General features: G+C 43.9%; 1 protein-coding gene across 2 annotated transcripts in view; it reads left to right on the plus strand.

The window, feature by feature from the left end:
• LOC129831944 (uncharacterized) overlaps positions 1-13,920 on the plus strand; it is a 15,608-nt gene extending 1,688 nt beyond the window's left edge. For both annotated transcript variants that reach the window (XM_055895583.1, XM_055895584.1), the window contains 14 exons: positions 1-12; positions 515-1,426; positions 1,675-4,764; positions 5,886-5,999; positions 6,135-6,185; positions 10,878-10,972; positions 11,075-11,191; positions 11,469-11,638; positions 11,805-11,907; positions 12,030-12,191; positions 12,465-12,549; positions 12,737-12,845; positions 13,087-13,292; positions 13,404-13,920. The exon at positions 1-12 is cut by the window's left edge and continues 94 nt beyond it. In XM_055895583.1, coding sequence (XP_055751558.1) covers positions 541-1,426; positions 1,675-4,764; positions 5,886-5,999; positions 6,135-6,185; positions 10,878-10,972; positions 11,075-11,191; positions 11,469-11,638; positions 11,805-11,907; positions 12,030-12,191; positions 12,465-12,549; positions 12,737-12,845; positions 13,087-13,292; positions 13,404-13,552 — 5,337 coding nt within the window. In that variant the 5' untranslated portion in view covers positions 1-12; positions 515-540 and the 3' untranslated portion in view covers positions 13,553-13,920. The remainder of the gene's footprint in view (positions 13-514; positions 1,427-1,674; positions 4,765-5,885; positions 6,000-6,134; positions 6,186-10,877; positions 10,973-11,074; positions 11,192-11,468; positions 11,639-11,804; positions 11,908-12,029; positions 12,192-12,464; positions 12,550-12,736; positions 12,846-13,086; positions 13,293-13,403) is intronic.
• Positions 13,921-14,991: the final 1,071 nt, after the last annotated feature.

Genomic DNA, 14,991 nt, shown 5'->3' on the forward strand with positions numbered 1-14,991 from the left:
CATCTGAAAAAGGTTAGAGTGCAGTGCATACACCTTTTTACACAATCAAGCATTATGCAAACATACAGGTAAAAAGAAGAAAAGGAGGTTGAGTCAAATTGAGTAACCTGATCTTTCAGGATGCTATGAGAACCTATTTTGGCTGATTCACAATAAGGATTTACAAATGTAGGATCTTCATTTGGTCATTCTTTTGTTGCTCAGAATGTTCCTGGACTTCAGATGAGCTTCGTGATTTACATCAATTCTGAAAAAACACACGTTTATATTAACAGTATTGCACTTTTCATGGAGCCACCTTTTGGCTCGATAATAGCATATTCACGATCAAGCAACATTATGGACTAAACTTTCAAATCCTTTTGCTGCGGGATTATTTCAGCTGTGGCAATATAGGTCAAATTAAGATCCTACATCTGCAGTAAGTTGATACTGATGCCAACCAGGCCTGTGACAAGGCAAGAACTTATCATAGTAAATAATCATAATTTCCTCCATCTCCTCACGCACACAGAGCCCTTATCTCCCCTGAAGATTCACATGACAGCAGACTCCACCAGTCACAACTCAGCAGGGTCTGCCACCTCCGAAGGGTCCTCTCTAGGATTCAGGCCTGTGCCCAAGAAGAGAACCTTCCTCTCCCGGCGCTCTCAGAGCTCTCTTACAGGCAGTGATGTCTCCGTCCCTAGGCAGCAAGGTCATGTAGCTGGGTCAAAGGTTACTGCCCCTGCCACTCAGGGAAGTCTCCAACATGGCTCCAGCTGGGACTCCAACCAGTCCAACCAGGGGGCATTGGACGTTCAGTCACAGAAAATTACTCCATCTTCCATCTGTGAGTTACAGAACAATGCAACTCCGGTTTCTCCCTCTAGTCAGCAACTGAACACTTTGAGTCACCTCTCCCATAAGCCACTGAAGGATTTAACCCTAGTCTCCACCAATACTGAGCTGGAGAGAGAGAAAGAGGCCCATGAGAGAGAGAAGAGAGCAGAGGAGCCCTCAGATAACTCAGTGAGGACCACCTCTCTTCTTAGGGAAACTGAGAGTTCCAAAGTTCCATTGAGGCCCCTGAGTGAGCCAAAGCCTCTCAGACTGTTGGACCTTAGACCAGCCACACACTCTGATAATGACAGACACACAGATAAATCCTACACAGGTGGTCAGAAGAGTAGCGATGGTCTCATCCAGAGAGAGTTTGTCAGTGTGGGTCCTCCTCAGGGCAGAGAGAGGTCTGATGGTCCATTTTCAGAACCTCTGTCCATACCACTCTCTCCGAGTTCAGAACTAACAGCCCCTACTCACCACCAGCCTTCTCAGCATGCAGCCTTTCAACTAATTGAGATGCAGGACAAGGAGACGATAAGACCCTGCAATGTGGGAACCGCAATCAGACAGGAGGACCATAGTCTGCTTCCAAGCACTGTAGGTAAGTCCAAAGACAGAAAGTGAGAATTCATGGAGCCCACACTACAATCTAAAACCAGTGTGAAAATGTATTCAAAGTCATTCAAGTGCTTGGCTCAAGGGTACTGTTTATACATGAACGTGATCAATCAATGGAATTCTCACTAATGATGAAGGATATTACTAGGCCACTGTTGAAATGTCAAACCTTCAGTTTTTCAGCTTATTTTCTCATTCATCATAACACTTTTATTAACTTTCTTTTTTCAGATCAATGGATGCATCATGAACTCCATAACCCTGGGGATAAGCCTGATAAGCATGTTCGTAAAAAACGATTAGGGCACAAACCTGCCTCTAAATTAGCCCCCCGTAGTCCCCAATCCACAGGGGAGGAGGGCGACTCCATATCTAAAGTCTTAGAGTGGTTCAGCCGCAGCACAGACAGCAATGACTGGCTGGAGACTGAAAGTGATCATCCAGACATGGAGGAAACCTTGATTGGCCCTGCGAAAACAGATACAGATGATCGGCCTACCTTTGAGAGCAGGTCTCAGCAGAAGGAGGGGAAAGCTCCAGAGATGAAGAGAAAGCTTCTACATGTTGACCCCAGCCTGGATATACAAAGTATTGGAGAAGGAGTGTCAGTGTGTTTAACACCAGATGTAGAGGATGGATCTCAGTCTGAATCCTCTGTGAATCAACCTCCTGACCAGTCACCTCTGAATACAGAAAGATCATACCAGCCCAAGAGACGTATGTCTGAGGCTGAGAGGCTGAGAGCAGCATATAGGAAGGAGTTCAAGCAAGTGATGTTAGATAGAGAAGAGGATGTGATATATAGGCAAGAGGATGTGAAGAAGGTCAGTGGCCCTCCAGGCAAAGCTGCTGGACCACAGGTCACAACACAGGAAGTCAAAGAGAAGGAGGAGGTCCAAGATGAGAACCAACCACCCAAAATCTCCCACCTGAAGTCCTTCTGGGAGAAGGGCAATACCGGGCCCAAGATACTCATCAGCAGATCAATCACTGACAAAGCACAGAAACAAATGGAGAAAGAGAAAGAGAGAGAACTAGCAGAGAAGTCTCATAGAACTGTTCCTGGCTCAGAGTCATACAGTGTGGAGGGGTCGTCCAGGAAGAATCTCTGGGATGGAAAAGAGGATGAACGGTTAAGCCTAGATACTCAACAAAACTCTGCTAGTCAAGATGTGAGAAGTGTTCAGCCGAGTGTTAGGCCTTACAAACAGGAGGTATACACACCCAAACAGAGTGTTGTTATTGCTCCATCTATAGAGATATGTACACTGCCAACCTGGGATGTTAGCTACACTCCTGGGGCTCAAAGTGAGGAGGATGATTTGACATTAACAGAAGAAGCTCTCAGAAGATCCCCAATGACAGTAGACAGAAGAAGCTCAGAGGCCGAAATAGTCTTCCTAACTAGACTCCATCCTCAGCCTGACACGGTGTCCCAGTCCAGACTCAGTCCAGAACCTCAGAGATTCTCCCCATCCACACTTAGTCCTCAGCCTGAACTGCTCCTCCAGCCCACAGTTAACCCCCAGCCTGTGAAGCTCTCACCTGCCATACCAAAACCCCAACCTGACATGCCGTTCAGTCCCAATCCACTGCCTGAACTACTCTTCCAGCCTGCAACCAGCCCAGACTCTAAGAAGTTCCATCAGTCTAGACACAAGGTTGAAAAAGAAAGTGAACAGTTTTTCCCCAAAACTCAGCAGAGCTATGTCAATGAAGAAACAAAGGAGGGTAAAGAATTGAAAGGAAATTTTGTGCAGTCACGTGTGTCCAGTAAAAAACAAGACCACACCATTACAGATAAAGGAAATAGCCCACACACTCTGAAACAGGTTCCCCCTCGGCAGGACAGCAAGGCAGACAAGATAAAGCAGCTCAAGTGCTTCTGGGAGCAGGAGAAGAACAGGCCTATATTTTATACAGGTAAATCAAAAGAAGCAGGGGACTCCAGCATGACTCAAATTCCATCATCGGCCCCAGGAAAGCTGAATAAAAGGTTTACCAAGTCTGAGTTTGACCTGAGGTCAATCTGCAATGAATCAGACAGCGACCACAAAGGGGATTCCAACTTTTCCTCTGACAGAAAAAGACAGAATTTCACAGTCTTCACAATGAATCAAAGACTGGAGAAGTCGTCCCCAGGTCTTGGAGCAAACCGCTCGCAGTTTAAGAATCTTCGTAACTTCTGGGGTGAGGCCACTTCGAATAGCAGAGGGCCGATCTCTTCTGATGAACCCAAAAGCCTCAAAAAGAAGGAGCCAATGGATGCCCAGAACTCCATGCTTGAGTTAAAGCAATGTGTTGATCCTGATTTCTATAGCAAATCTTCCCCCGGCCAGTCACAAAAGGTCAGTGCTAGACCACCTTTGGATGAGAGTCGGCTTAAGAAAACATCTTCACCTTCTTCACCATCTTCTCCATCTCGCCCTCCATCTTTAGTCAGGGGGAACAAAGACAGAGAGCACCAGTCGAGGTCTAAATCGATTGGAGCGGCTTCAGGAGCTATGATTGACACTAAAGCGCACCAGTCAAAGTCTAGATCAGTTGGGGTGGGATCAGGAGCTATGATTGACACTAAAGCCAACTTCTCACCTCAAATCACCGTAGAGTCAGAGCTGCAAAGAGCCCCTGGTGTACCAAGGGGCTCAGAAAAGGACTTCACCAAAGAGGAAAAGGCCCGGAAGCCCCAAAGCACCTCAGGAAAGGAATCTTGGTCTCACAAAGCTAGAAAAGACAGTTTTGGAAACTCAAGTGGAAGTGGACGTGCAAGTTCCCTTCGGCGTGCCACCAGTATGTTCACATTAGACATGAATGAGGAACAGGACCAAACTTCTCTGTTGTACCCTAAAAAGACACTAGATATTAGTCCTTTTCAAGCTAAAAGGACACAGGGTAGACGACAGAGTGCTGACAAGCAAGCACTTCTTGGTCCAAGGAGGTCCTCAAAATCATCAGACGAGTCTGAAACTCTGACACCTCGCGCTCGGGCCTTTGTTCCCAGAGACTACCGCCATTACCTGGGGATCACAGAGAAGACCAGCGTCCACACTGCTCTGGCCCTGGCAGTGAAGGAGCAGGAGGAGGCAGAAGGCCCGCCTGGGGCTGAACTTGACCTGAGTTGTGGGCTTGTCAGATCCAGCACCCTAGTGGGCTCAGAGGAGCGCTACAGCAGGAGGAACAGCAAGGTAACCCAGCGCCCCCTGGCCCTCTGGTCAAACCAGGGCAGCACTGACACAGGACGTGAGTCATCATTCAGTGCGTCTGAGAGAGCATCGAGCAGCACGTCTGAAACTTGGTCTAACTCCAGGATCAGTTCAAACCGTGAGTTTTGATGATCTACTGTAACACTCTGGTGTCTTAGTACAAGTGTTATGTAACCTGTGTCATTTCATGAAAATATACAATATTTAGTAGTTTATCTGGGTTCCATGTGAAGTCATCTACTTGTAGATGAGGCAGCATCCAGGATGCAGTGTCCTTGGCTATCTGTGTCAGTGTAAATAGAGTGTGTGCAGGGAATCAGCTGACTGTGTTTAATTTGTGGGTTGGACAATATGCTTTTGTAACTTTATTGACATCACATGGTTTTCTAATAGAGCCAACAGCCAAGTAGCCAAGTTTTGCTTTGTTTGAGTTAAGCATTCCAGTTCAGGATAGATCAAGAACATTGTTGAGTTTACTTTTATGAGTGATGATATTTACAATATAGCCAGTAAAACAAATTATTTTCGACAACCTCAAATATATTTTTCTCTTTCAACTTAAAAACTCTAGAGAAGCTTGTGTAAACAACAGACTACATACACTGAGTGTACAAAACATTATGAAAACCTGCTCTTTCCATGACATAGACTGACCAGGTGAATCCAGATGAAAGCTATGATCCCTTGTTGATGTCACTTATTAAATCCACTTCAATCAGTGTAGATGAAGGGAAGGAGACAGATTAAAAAGGTTTTTAAACCTCGAGACAATTGAGAGATGGATTGTATACTTGTACCATTCAGAGGGTGAATCGACAAGATAAAATATTTAAGTCCCTTTGAACGGGGTATGGTAGTAGGTGCCAGGTTGTAATGCTGCTGTTTTTTTTTACAATCAACAGTTTCCCATGTGTATCAAGAATGGTCCACCACCCAAAGGACATCCAGCCAACTTGACACAACTGTGGGTAGCTTTGGAGTCAACATGGGCCAGCATCCCTGTGGAACTCTTTTGACAACTTGTAGAGTCCATGCCTAGACAAATTGAGGCTGCTCTGAGGGCAAAAGGGAGGTTGCAACTCAGTATTAGGAAGGTTAATGTTATGTACCCTCAGTGTAAATGATCAGTGTAAAGAGGCCGCATGTAATGTTTTTTTTAACACGTCCATGTGTGGTCTTTATTGAAGGCATCTGCATGTACAGTATGAGCAACTCTTTCTCTAATGTCTGATGTTTTAGGTGACAATTATGATGAGGATCAGGACCATGTACAGAAGGCATTGAAGAGAGCTCAGGCCCGCCCACGAAATCTGGCCAAAAGTCTTGAGGACATCACAGCATCCATGCCACCACGTGAGAAATGTCCCTTGTCTTCTCAACCACTATACAAGCATTATAGGGGTGCTGTCAGGATGGCTCAGGTACCAGTATTAATGCAGGTTGAGGTGAAAAGGTAATGTTGTCTTTGTTTTCCACCATTCCCTACAGGACAAGATAGAAGGCTAGCTCCTCTTGATGACATCAGGCGAAGCAGTGATGGTTAAGATTTGTTTTGTACCTTTCTTATACATGTTATTTGCCTTTGGATTGATATTGGGTTAAACAGTTTATACCAAATATAATTTAGAATACAGACTTTTTATTATATGTTGTAGAATGCTTGCATTGTTGGGTAATTCAATAGCTACAGTAAGTGATCTATGATAAGGTTAATCAAATGAAATTGTATTGGTCACATACACATGTTTAGCAGATGTTACTGCGGGTGTAGTAAAATGCTTGTATTTCTAGCTCCAACAGTGCAGTAATATCTAACACTTCACAACAATACACACAAACCTAAAAGTAAAATAATGGAATTAAGGATATACAGTGAGGGGAAAAAAGTATTTGATCCCCTGCTGATTTTGTACGTTTGCCCACTGACAAAGAAATTATCAGTCTATAATTTTAATGGTAGGTTTATTTGAACAGTGAGAGACAGAATAACAACAACAAAATCCAGAAAAACGCATGTCAAAAATGTTATAAATTGATTTGCATTTTAATGGGGGAAATAAGTATTTGACCCCCTCTCAATCAGAAAGATTTCTGGCTCCCAGGTGTCTTTTATACAGGTAACGAGCTGAGATTAGGAGCACACTCTTAAAGGGAGTGCTCCTAATCTCAGTTTGTTACCTGTATAAAAGACACCTGTCCACAGAAGCAATCAATCAATCAGATTCCAAACTCTCCACCATGGCCAAGACCAAAGAGCTCTCCAAGGATGTCAGGGACAAGATTGTAGACCTACACAAGGCCGGAATGGGCTACAAGACCGTCGCCAAGCACCTTGGTGAGAAGGTGACAACAGTTGGTGCGATTACTCGCAAATGGAAGAAACACAAAAGAACTGTCAATCTCCCTCGGCCTGGGGCTCCATGCAAGATCTCACCTCGTGGAGTTGCAATGATCATGAGAACGGTGAGGAATCAGCCCAGAACTACACGGGAGCATCTTGTCAATGATCTCAAGACAGCTGGGACCGATGTCACCAACAAAACAATTGGTAACACACTATGCTGTGAAGGACTGAAATCCTGCAGCGCCCGCAAGGTCCCCCTGCTCAAGAAAGCACATATACATGCCCGTCTTAAGTTTGCCAATGAACATCTGAATGATTCAGAGGACAACTGGGTGAAAGTGTTGTGGTCAGATGAGACCAAAATGGAGTGCTTTGGCATCAACTCAACTCGTTGTATTTGGAGGAGGAGGAATGCTGCCTATGACCCCAAGATCACCATCCCCACTGTCAAACATGGAGGTGGAAACATTATGCTTTGGGGGTGTTTTTCTGCTAAGGGGACAGGACAACTTCACCGCATCAAAGGGACGATGGACGGGGCCATGTACCATCAAATCTTGGGTGAGAACCTCCTTCCCTCAGCCAGGGCATTGAAAATGGGTCGTGGATGGGTATTCCAGCATGACAATGACCCAAAACACACGGCCAAGGCAACAAAGGAGTGGCTCAAGAAGAAGCACATTAAGGTCCTGGAGTGGCCTAGCCAGTCTCCAGACCTTAATCCCATAGAAAATCTGTGGAGTGAGCGGAAGGTTTGAGTTGCAAAATGTCAGCCTCGAAACCTTAATGACTTGGAGAAGATCTGCAAAGAGGAGTGGGACAAAATCCCTCCTGAGATGTGTGCAAACCTTGTGGCCAACTACAAGAAACGTCTGACCTCTGTGATTGCCAACAAGGGTTTTGCCACCAAGTACTAAGTCATGTTTTGCAGAGGGGTCAAATACTTATTTCCCACAATAAATGCAAATCAATTTATAACATTTTTGACATGCGTTTTCCTGGATTTTTTTGTTGTTATTCTTTCTCTCACTGTTCAAATAAACCTACCATTAAAATTATAGACTGATAATTTCTTTGTCAGTGGGCAAACGTAAAAAATCAGCAGGGGATCAAATACTTTTTTCCCTTACTGTATAAATATTAGGATGAGCAATGTCAGAGTGACTTTGACTAAAATACAGTAGAATAGAATACAGTATATACATATGAGATGAGTCAAGCAAAAATATGTAAACATTATTAAAGTGACTAGTGTTCCATTATTAAAGTGGCCAGTGATTTCAAGTTTATGTACAGTTGTCAGAACCGGGAAAAACTAAGAAACAGGAGGCAAAGGGCTGTGAGACATACAGTTGAAGTCGGAAGTTTACATACACCTTAATCAAATACATTTAAACTCAGTTTTTCACAATTCCTGACATTTAATCTGAGTAAAAATTCCCTGTCTTAGGTCAGTTAGGATCACCACTTTATTTTAAGAATGTGAAATGTCAGAATAATAGTAGAGAGAATGATTTATTTCAGCTTTTATTTCTTTCATCACATTCCCAGTGGGTCAGAAGTTTACATACACTCAATTAGTATTTGGTAGCATTGCCTTTAAATTGTTTAACTTGGGTCAAACGTTTTGGGTAGCCTTCCACAAGCTTCCCACAATAAGTTGGGTGAATTTTGGCCCATTCATCCTGACAGACCTGGTGTAACTGAGTCCGGTTTGTAAGCCTCCTTTCTCGCACATGCTTTCTCAGTTCTGCCCACAAATTTTCTATAGGATTGAGGTCAGAGTTTTGTGATGGCCACTCCAATACCTTGACTTTGTTGTCCTTAAGCAATTTTGCCACAACTTTGGAAGTATGCTTGGGGTCATTGTCCATTTGGAAGACCCATTTGCGACCAAGTTTAACTTCCTGACTGATGTCTTGAGATGTTGCTTCAATATATCCACATCATTTTCCATCCTCATGATGCCACCTATTATGTGAAGTGCACCAGCCCCTCCTACAGCAAAGCACCCCCACAACATGATGCTGCCACCCCCGTGCTTCAAGGTTGGGATGGTGTTCTTCGGCTTGCAAGAGTCCCCCTTTTTCCTCCAAACATAACGATGGTCCTTATGGCCAAACAGTTCTATTTTTGTCCAGAGGACATTTCTCCAAGAAGTACGATCTTTGTCCCTATGTGCAGTTGCAAACCGTAGTCTGACTTTTTTATGGTGGTTTTGGAGCAGTGGCTTCTTCCTTGCTGAGCGGCCTTTCAGGTTATGTCGATATAGGACTCGTTTTACTGTGGATATAGATATTTTTGTACCTATTTCCTCCAGCATCTTCACAAGGTCCTTTGCTGTTGTTCTGGGATTGATTTGCACTTTTCGCACCAAAGTACGTTCATCTCTAGGAGACAAAACACGTCTCCTTCCTGAGCGATATGACGGCTACGTGGTCCCATGGTGTTTATACTTGAGTTCTATTGTTTGTACAGATGAACGTGGTACCTTCAGGCGTTTGGAAATTGCTCCAAAGGATGAAACCGACTTGTGGAGGTCTACAATTATTTTTCTGAGGTCTTGGCTGATTACTTATGATTTTTCTAAACTCCACTGAGTTTGAAGGTAGGCCTTGAAATACATCCACAAATACACCTCCAATTGGCTCAAATTATGTCAATTAGCCTATCAGAAATTTCTAAAGCCATGACATCATTTTCTGGAATTGTCCAAGCTGTTTAAAGGCACGGTCAACTTAGTGTATGTAAACATCTGACCCACTGGAATTGTGATACAGTGAGTTATAAGTGAAATTACTTGTGTCATGCACAAAGTAGATGTCCTAACCGACTTGTCAAAACTATAGTTTGTTAACAAGAAATTTGTCGAGTGGTTGAAAAACTAGATTTAATGACTCCAACCTAAGTGTATGTAAACTTCCAACTTCTTTTTTTTTTTTTATATATATATATTTTTTTATCCCATTTCCGCCCAATTTTCGTGGTATCCAATCGCTAGTAATTACTACCTTGTCTCATCGCTACAACTCCCGTACGGGCTCGGGAGAGACGAAGGTCGAAAGCCATGCGTCCTCCGAAGCACAACCCAACCAGCCGTACTGCTTCTTAACACAGCGCGCCTCCAACCCGGAAGCCAGCCGCACCAATGTGTTGGAGGAAACTCCGTGTACCTGGCCCCCTTGGCTGGCGCGCACTGCGCCCGGCCCGCCACAGGAGTCGCTGGAGCGCGATGAGACAAGGATATCCCTACCGGCCAAACCCTCCCTACCCCGGACGACGCTATGCCAATTGTGCGTCGCCCCACGGACCTCCCGGTCGCGGCCGGCTGCGACAGAGCCTGGGCGCGAACCCAGAGACTCTGGTGGCGCAGTTAGCACTGCGATGCAGTGCCCTAGACCACTGCGCCACCCGGGAGGCCCACTAAACTTCCAACTTCAACTGTATATAGGTCAGCAGCCTCTAAGCTGCAGGGTTACGTAACCGGGTTGAAGCCGCCTAGTCATGGCTTTTTAACAGTATGATGGCCTTGATATAGAAGCTGTTTTTCAGTCTCTCGGTCCCTGACCTCTCCTTCTGGATGATAGCGGGGTGAACAGGCAGTGGCTCAGGTGGTTGTTGTCCTTGATGATCGTTTTTGCCTTCCTGTGACATCGGGTGCTGTAGGTTTCCTGGAGGGCAGGTAGCTTGCCTCCGGTGATGCGTTGGGCAGACCGCACCACCCTCTGGAGAGTCTTGCGGTTGCGGGCGGTGCAGTTGCCGTTCCAGGCTGTGATACAGCCTGACAGGATGCCTGCAATTGTGCATCTGTAAAAGTTTCTGAGGGTTTTAGGTACCAAGCCGAACAATTAACCTCTCATCCCTCTCTTTGTTATGTCCTCCCTCAGCATCTACCCTCCCCTCTCCCTCCTCATCCCTCTACTCTGACACTGAACATTTGAAGAAGATGAGCAAATCTGTTCCCTCGTTCCTGCAAAATGAGGTAAAGTCACTGCAGCTTTATTCCATGTGAGCGCTTTAGGTCAAAGAACACTGTATGTCTGTATGTGCACTGGGAATTCTAGCTCTGCTGTCTGTGTTCTAGAGCGATGGCAGAGACACTGACTCCTCCTCTGAGGACAGTTACCATGGTGGCAGGCAGAACACGGGCAGATCTATGACTAAACTCAGCAGCTCCTCTGGCATGGCATCTGTGTCCTCTGTATGTTCACTTCACGCATGCCCTGCTAAGACGCAACCACTGTTCACATTCAAAGCATGCACATTTTCTGCCTAACCAAGTTTAACTGGCATTTTCTATTGGCAACTATCATGATTATACAATATTAACAGTCTTATTAAATCTCTTAATTGTCCCGTTAACCACAAATTTGATAGTTTTTCACATCCTGACTTTAATGAGAACTGCCTGCAAGGCTATGGTTTTATGTAAACTGTTTAAACGTTTTTAACTCTGTGTGTGCGTGTGTGTGTGTTAGCTGAGTGGCAGTGTGATGACAATGTACAGTGGCGACTATGGAGGTGTGGAGGTTCAGGGGAACATCCAGTTCTCCATCAACTACGTCCAGAAGCTCAGGGAGTTCCACATCTTTGTGGCTCAGTGCCAAGATCTGGCGGCCATCGAACCCAAGAGGGGCCGCTCTGACCCGTGAGTATATTACCACTATTACACTAGGCCCCTGATTGGATTCCTTATGGTCCTTGAATATTGGGAATATATAGCCTTGCTTTCTTATTTACTACTCCATAATTGATTGGACACTGCTGAAATACATGGTACTTTGTGTGTATGATTCTTGTGTTTCTTGTCGTAGGTATGTTAAAAGTTACCTGGTGCCTGACAAAGCCAATCTAGGGAAGAGGAAAACGTCTGTGAAGAAGAAGACTGTCAACCCCATTTTCAACGAGCTCCTCAGAGTAAGAGATTCTCTAAAAACTCTATATGATTTACGTTAAATAGAGTAATGTATCATTACACATACATCAGGTCTGACATAAAGTGCTTTTAGCAAAAGCTCTCTCTTTTGTTCCTTCATCAGTATCGGCTTCGTATGGAGTACCTCCGAACTCAGACCCTCATTCTCTCCGTCTGGCACCATGACACCTTTGGCAGGAACAGTTTTCTGGGGGAGGTGGATGTGGACCTGTCCAAATGGGACTTTAACCACACCCAGATGAACTACTTAGCTCTGAAATCCAGAGTAAGACAACAACACATCTGCTTTGTCTGTGTACTGGTCTCATTCAGTACTGTACTAAAACAATAATCCAAGACTGAAATCCATATCTCTGCTTTTGTTATTTATTTCAATGGCTGTGCGTGTTATTATTGTTTGACTTGACATGTGCATGCTGCTATACACAGTAGGTTGTGGAGGTGTGAGTGTGGTTTGGAGTGTGTCCAGTGAGGTGGTGGTGCTATATCGTAAATTGGCGTACTCTCTGTGCTGACTTTCTTCCCCTGGTCTCCTCAGCCCACCTCCATTCTGCAGCCCTCAGATGACAGAGGGGAGATGAAACTGGCCATACGCTTCCTGCCTCAAGTCTCCCACAGTAAAAGTCTGTACGCCTCACATGTCTTAACTGTCACCAGTCTCTATAAGCAATTTATTATATAGAAAATGTATATTTTATCAAGAAAATGTGTTCCTTTTGTTAACTAGTTACCTTACATTAAAATATGACTTTTGTGCAATAGAAAGCTTGTGTACACGTTCACTGAATCATGCTTGATTCTGATCCCTAGGCCTAGGCAAGGACCCCCCCTCTAACAAAGGTGAGGTTCACATTTGGGTGAAAGACTGCAAGAACCTTCCCCTCATCAGAGGGGCCACCGTCGACCCATATGTCAAGTGGTACGTACGACACATGCCAAAAATAATATCAATATTTGAAATGTATGAATGGCAAAATATGATCAAGGAGAACTACAGTATCTGGGGAGAACAGAAGATGTGGAGGCCTATCATAAAGACATATTTCCTTCTTAGCCTCGATTTCCAGCCTTTCAAATTTGCTTTGCTCAGGATAGTTGTAGGTTGTATATGTAACATTTCTGAAACAATTGCCTGACTTGTGAGTCTATCTCCTCCGTAGCTTCGTGCTCCCAGACACGAGCAGAAAGAGTCGTCAGAAGACACGGGTGCTGAGGAGGACGGTGGAGCCGGTGTTTAACCACACCATGGTGTACGACGGCTTCAGACAGGAAGACCTGAAGGAGGCTTGCGTGGAGCTGACCGTGTGGGACCGTGACAAGTTGGCTAGTAACTTCCTGGGGGGTCTAAGACTGGGGCCTGGCACAGGTACTAATGGACTTTTCTATTACATTTTCTAGATTTCTCCATAGAAACACATTCATTTTATTCAATTGATTATAATGGCTAAGCCTAGATTCTCTCCATCTCTCCATACAGGCAGAAGTTATGGGGCGGTGGTGAATTGGATGGACTCGAATGCTGACGAGGTAGCTTTATGGGAACGAATGATGACCTCTCCAAACGAATGGGTGGAGGATGTGCTGCCACTGAGAATGCTGACGACAGCAAAGACTGTGCTAAAATGAGAACGACTCTGAGAGAAAGTCTTCAACCTGCCACAGTTTAAATAACATTGTTGCTTTTTATATTATATACTGTGATGTGTAATCGAGATGAATCAAATACATTTTATATTGGAATATATAGGAATGAAGAAGCACTTGTAAAAATATACTGAACAAGTTGATGATCATATGTCTCTTTAATACATTTGTTATATTAATGATAATCATACAAGCCAAATATTATTATTATTATCATCAGCCAAAACACACTTATTTTTGGTGTTAAATCCTCAATTACAACAAGCTTACTCACTCCATTATATATATTTGTTATGACAGAATGTTCCATGACGAATGTACATCCTAACATTATTAACCAAAATTAAAGAATGTGCAATGATGAGTATTCAGTGTTTTGAGAATTGATAGTTAGTCCAGAAGATGTGAAAAGTTTTAGTTGCTCCATGGTCTGTCTGTGTGTGGGGGTGATGTACAGTCTACTCTGTACCCATCTCTTCAAACATAACTGCCTGAGTAACGGCCCTCACTACATGTGACGTTGTACATAGTGTGACAGATCACTTTGGCCAGAAAGCACTAAGCGCACTGCATCAGCAGCCCCACCAGATGGACCAACACTCAAACAGCAGGACTATTATTTTACCATGCAAGGTCAGGAAATTGTTGGTTTGGGAACCTGTGACTGATTTTCATTCTTTTCAAACTGTTGGTAACATTCTGGAATGGGATCTTTTTGGTAGACAATATATATCTATACTACCAGTCAAAGGTTTTAGAACACCTACTCATTCCATAGTTTCTCTTTATTTTTACAATTTTCTACAAAGTAGAATAATAGTGAAGAAATCAAAACTATGAAATAACATATATGGAATCATGTAGTAACCAAAAAAGTGTTAAACAAATCAAAATATATGTTATATTTGAGATTCGTCAAATAGCCACCCTTTGCCTTGATGACAGCTTTGCACAGTCTTGGCATTCTCTCAAGCACCTTCATGAGGTAGTCACCTGGAATTCATTCCAATTAAAAGGTGTGCCTTCTAAAAAGTTAATTTGTGGAATTTCTTTCCTTCTTAATGCATTTGAGCCAATCAGTTGAGTTGGCAAGGGGTATACAGAAGATAGCCCTATTTGGAGAAAAAAAAGTCCATATAAGGGCAAGAACAGCTCAAATAAGCAAGAGAAACGACAGTCCGTCATTACTTTAAGACATGAAGGTCAGTCAAAAAAACGTTGAAAGTTTCTTTAAGTGCAGTCGCAAAAACCATCAAGCGCTGTGATGAAACTGGCTCTCATGAGGAACGCCACAGGAATGGAAGACCCAAAGTTACCTCTGCTGCAGAGAATAAGTTCATTAGAGTTACCAGCCTCAGAAATTGCAGCCCAAATAAATGCTTCACAGAGTTCAAGTAACAGACACATCTCAACATCAACTG

This window comes from Salvelinus fontinalis, chromosome 33, assembly GCF_029448725.1.
Source record: "Salvelinus fontinalis isolate EN_2023a chromosome 33, ASM2944872v1, whole genome shotgun sequence".
Taxonomy (NCBI): domain Eukaryota; kingdom Metazoa; phylum Chordata; class Actinopteri; order Salmoniformes; family Salmonidae; genus Salvelinus; species Salvelinus fontinalis.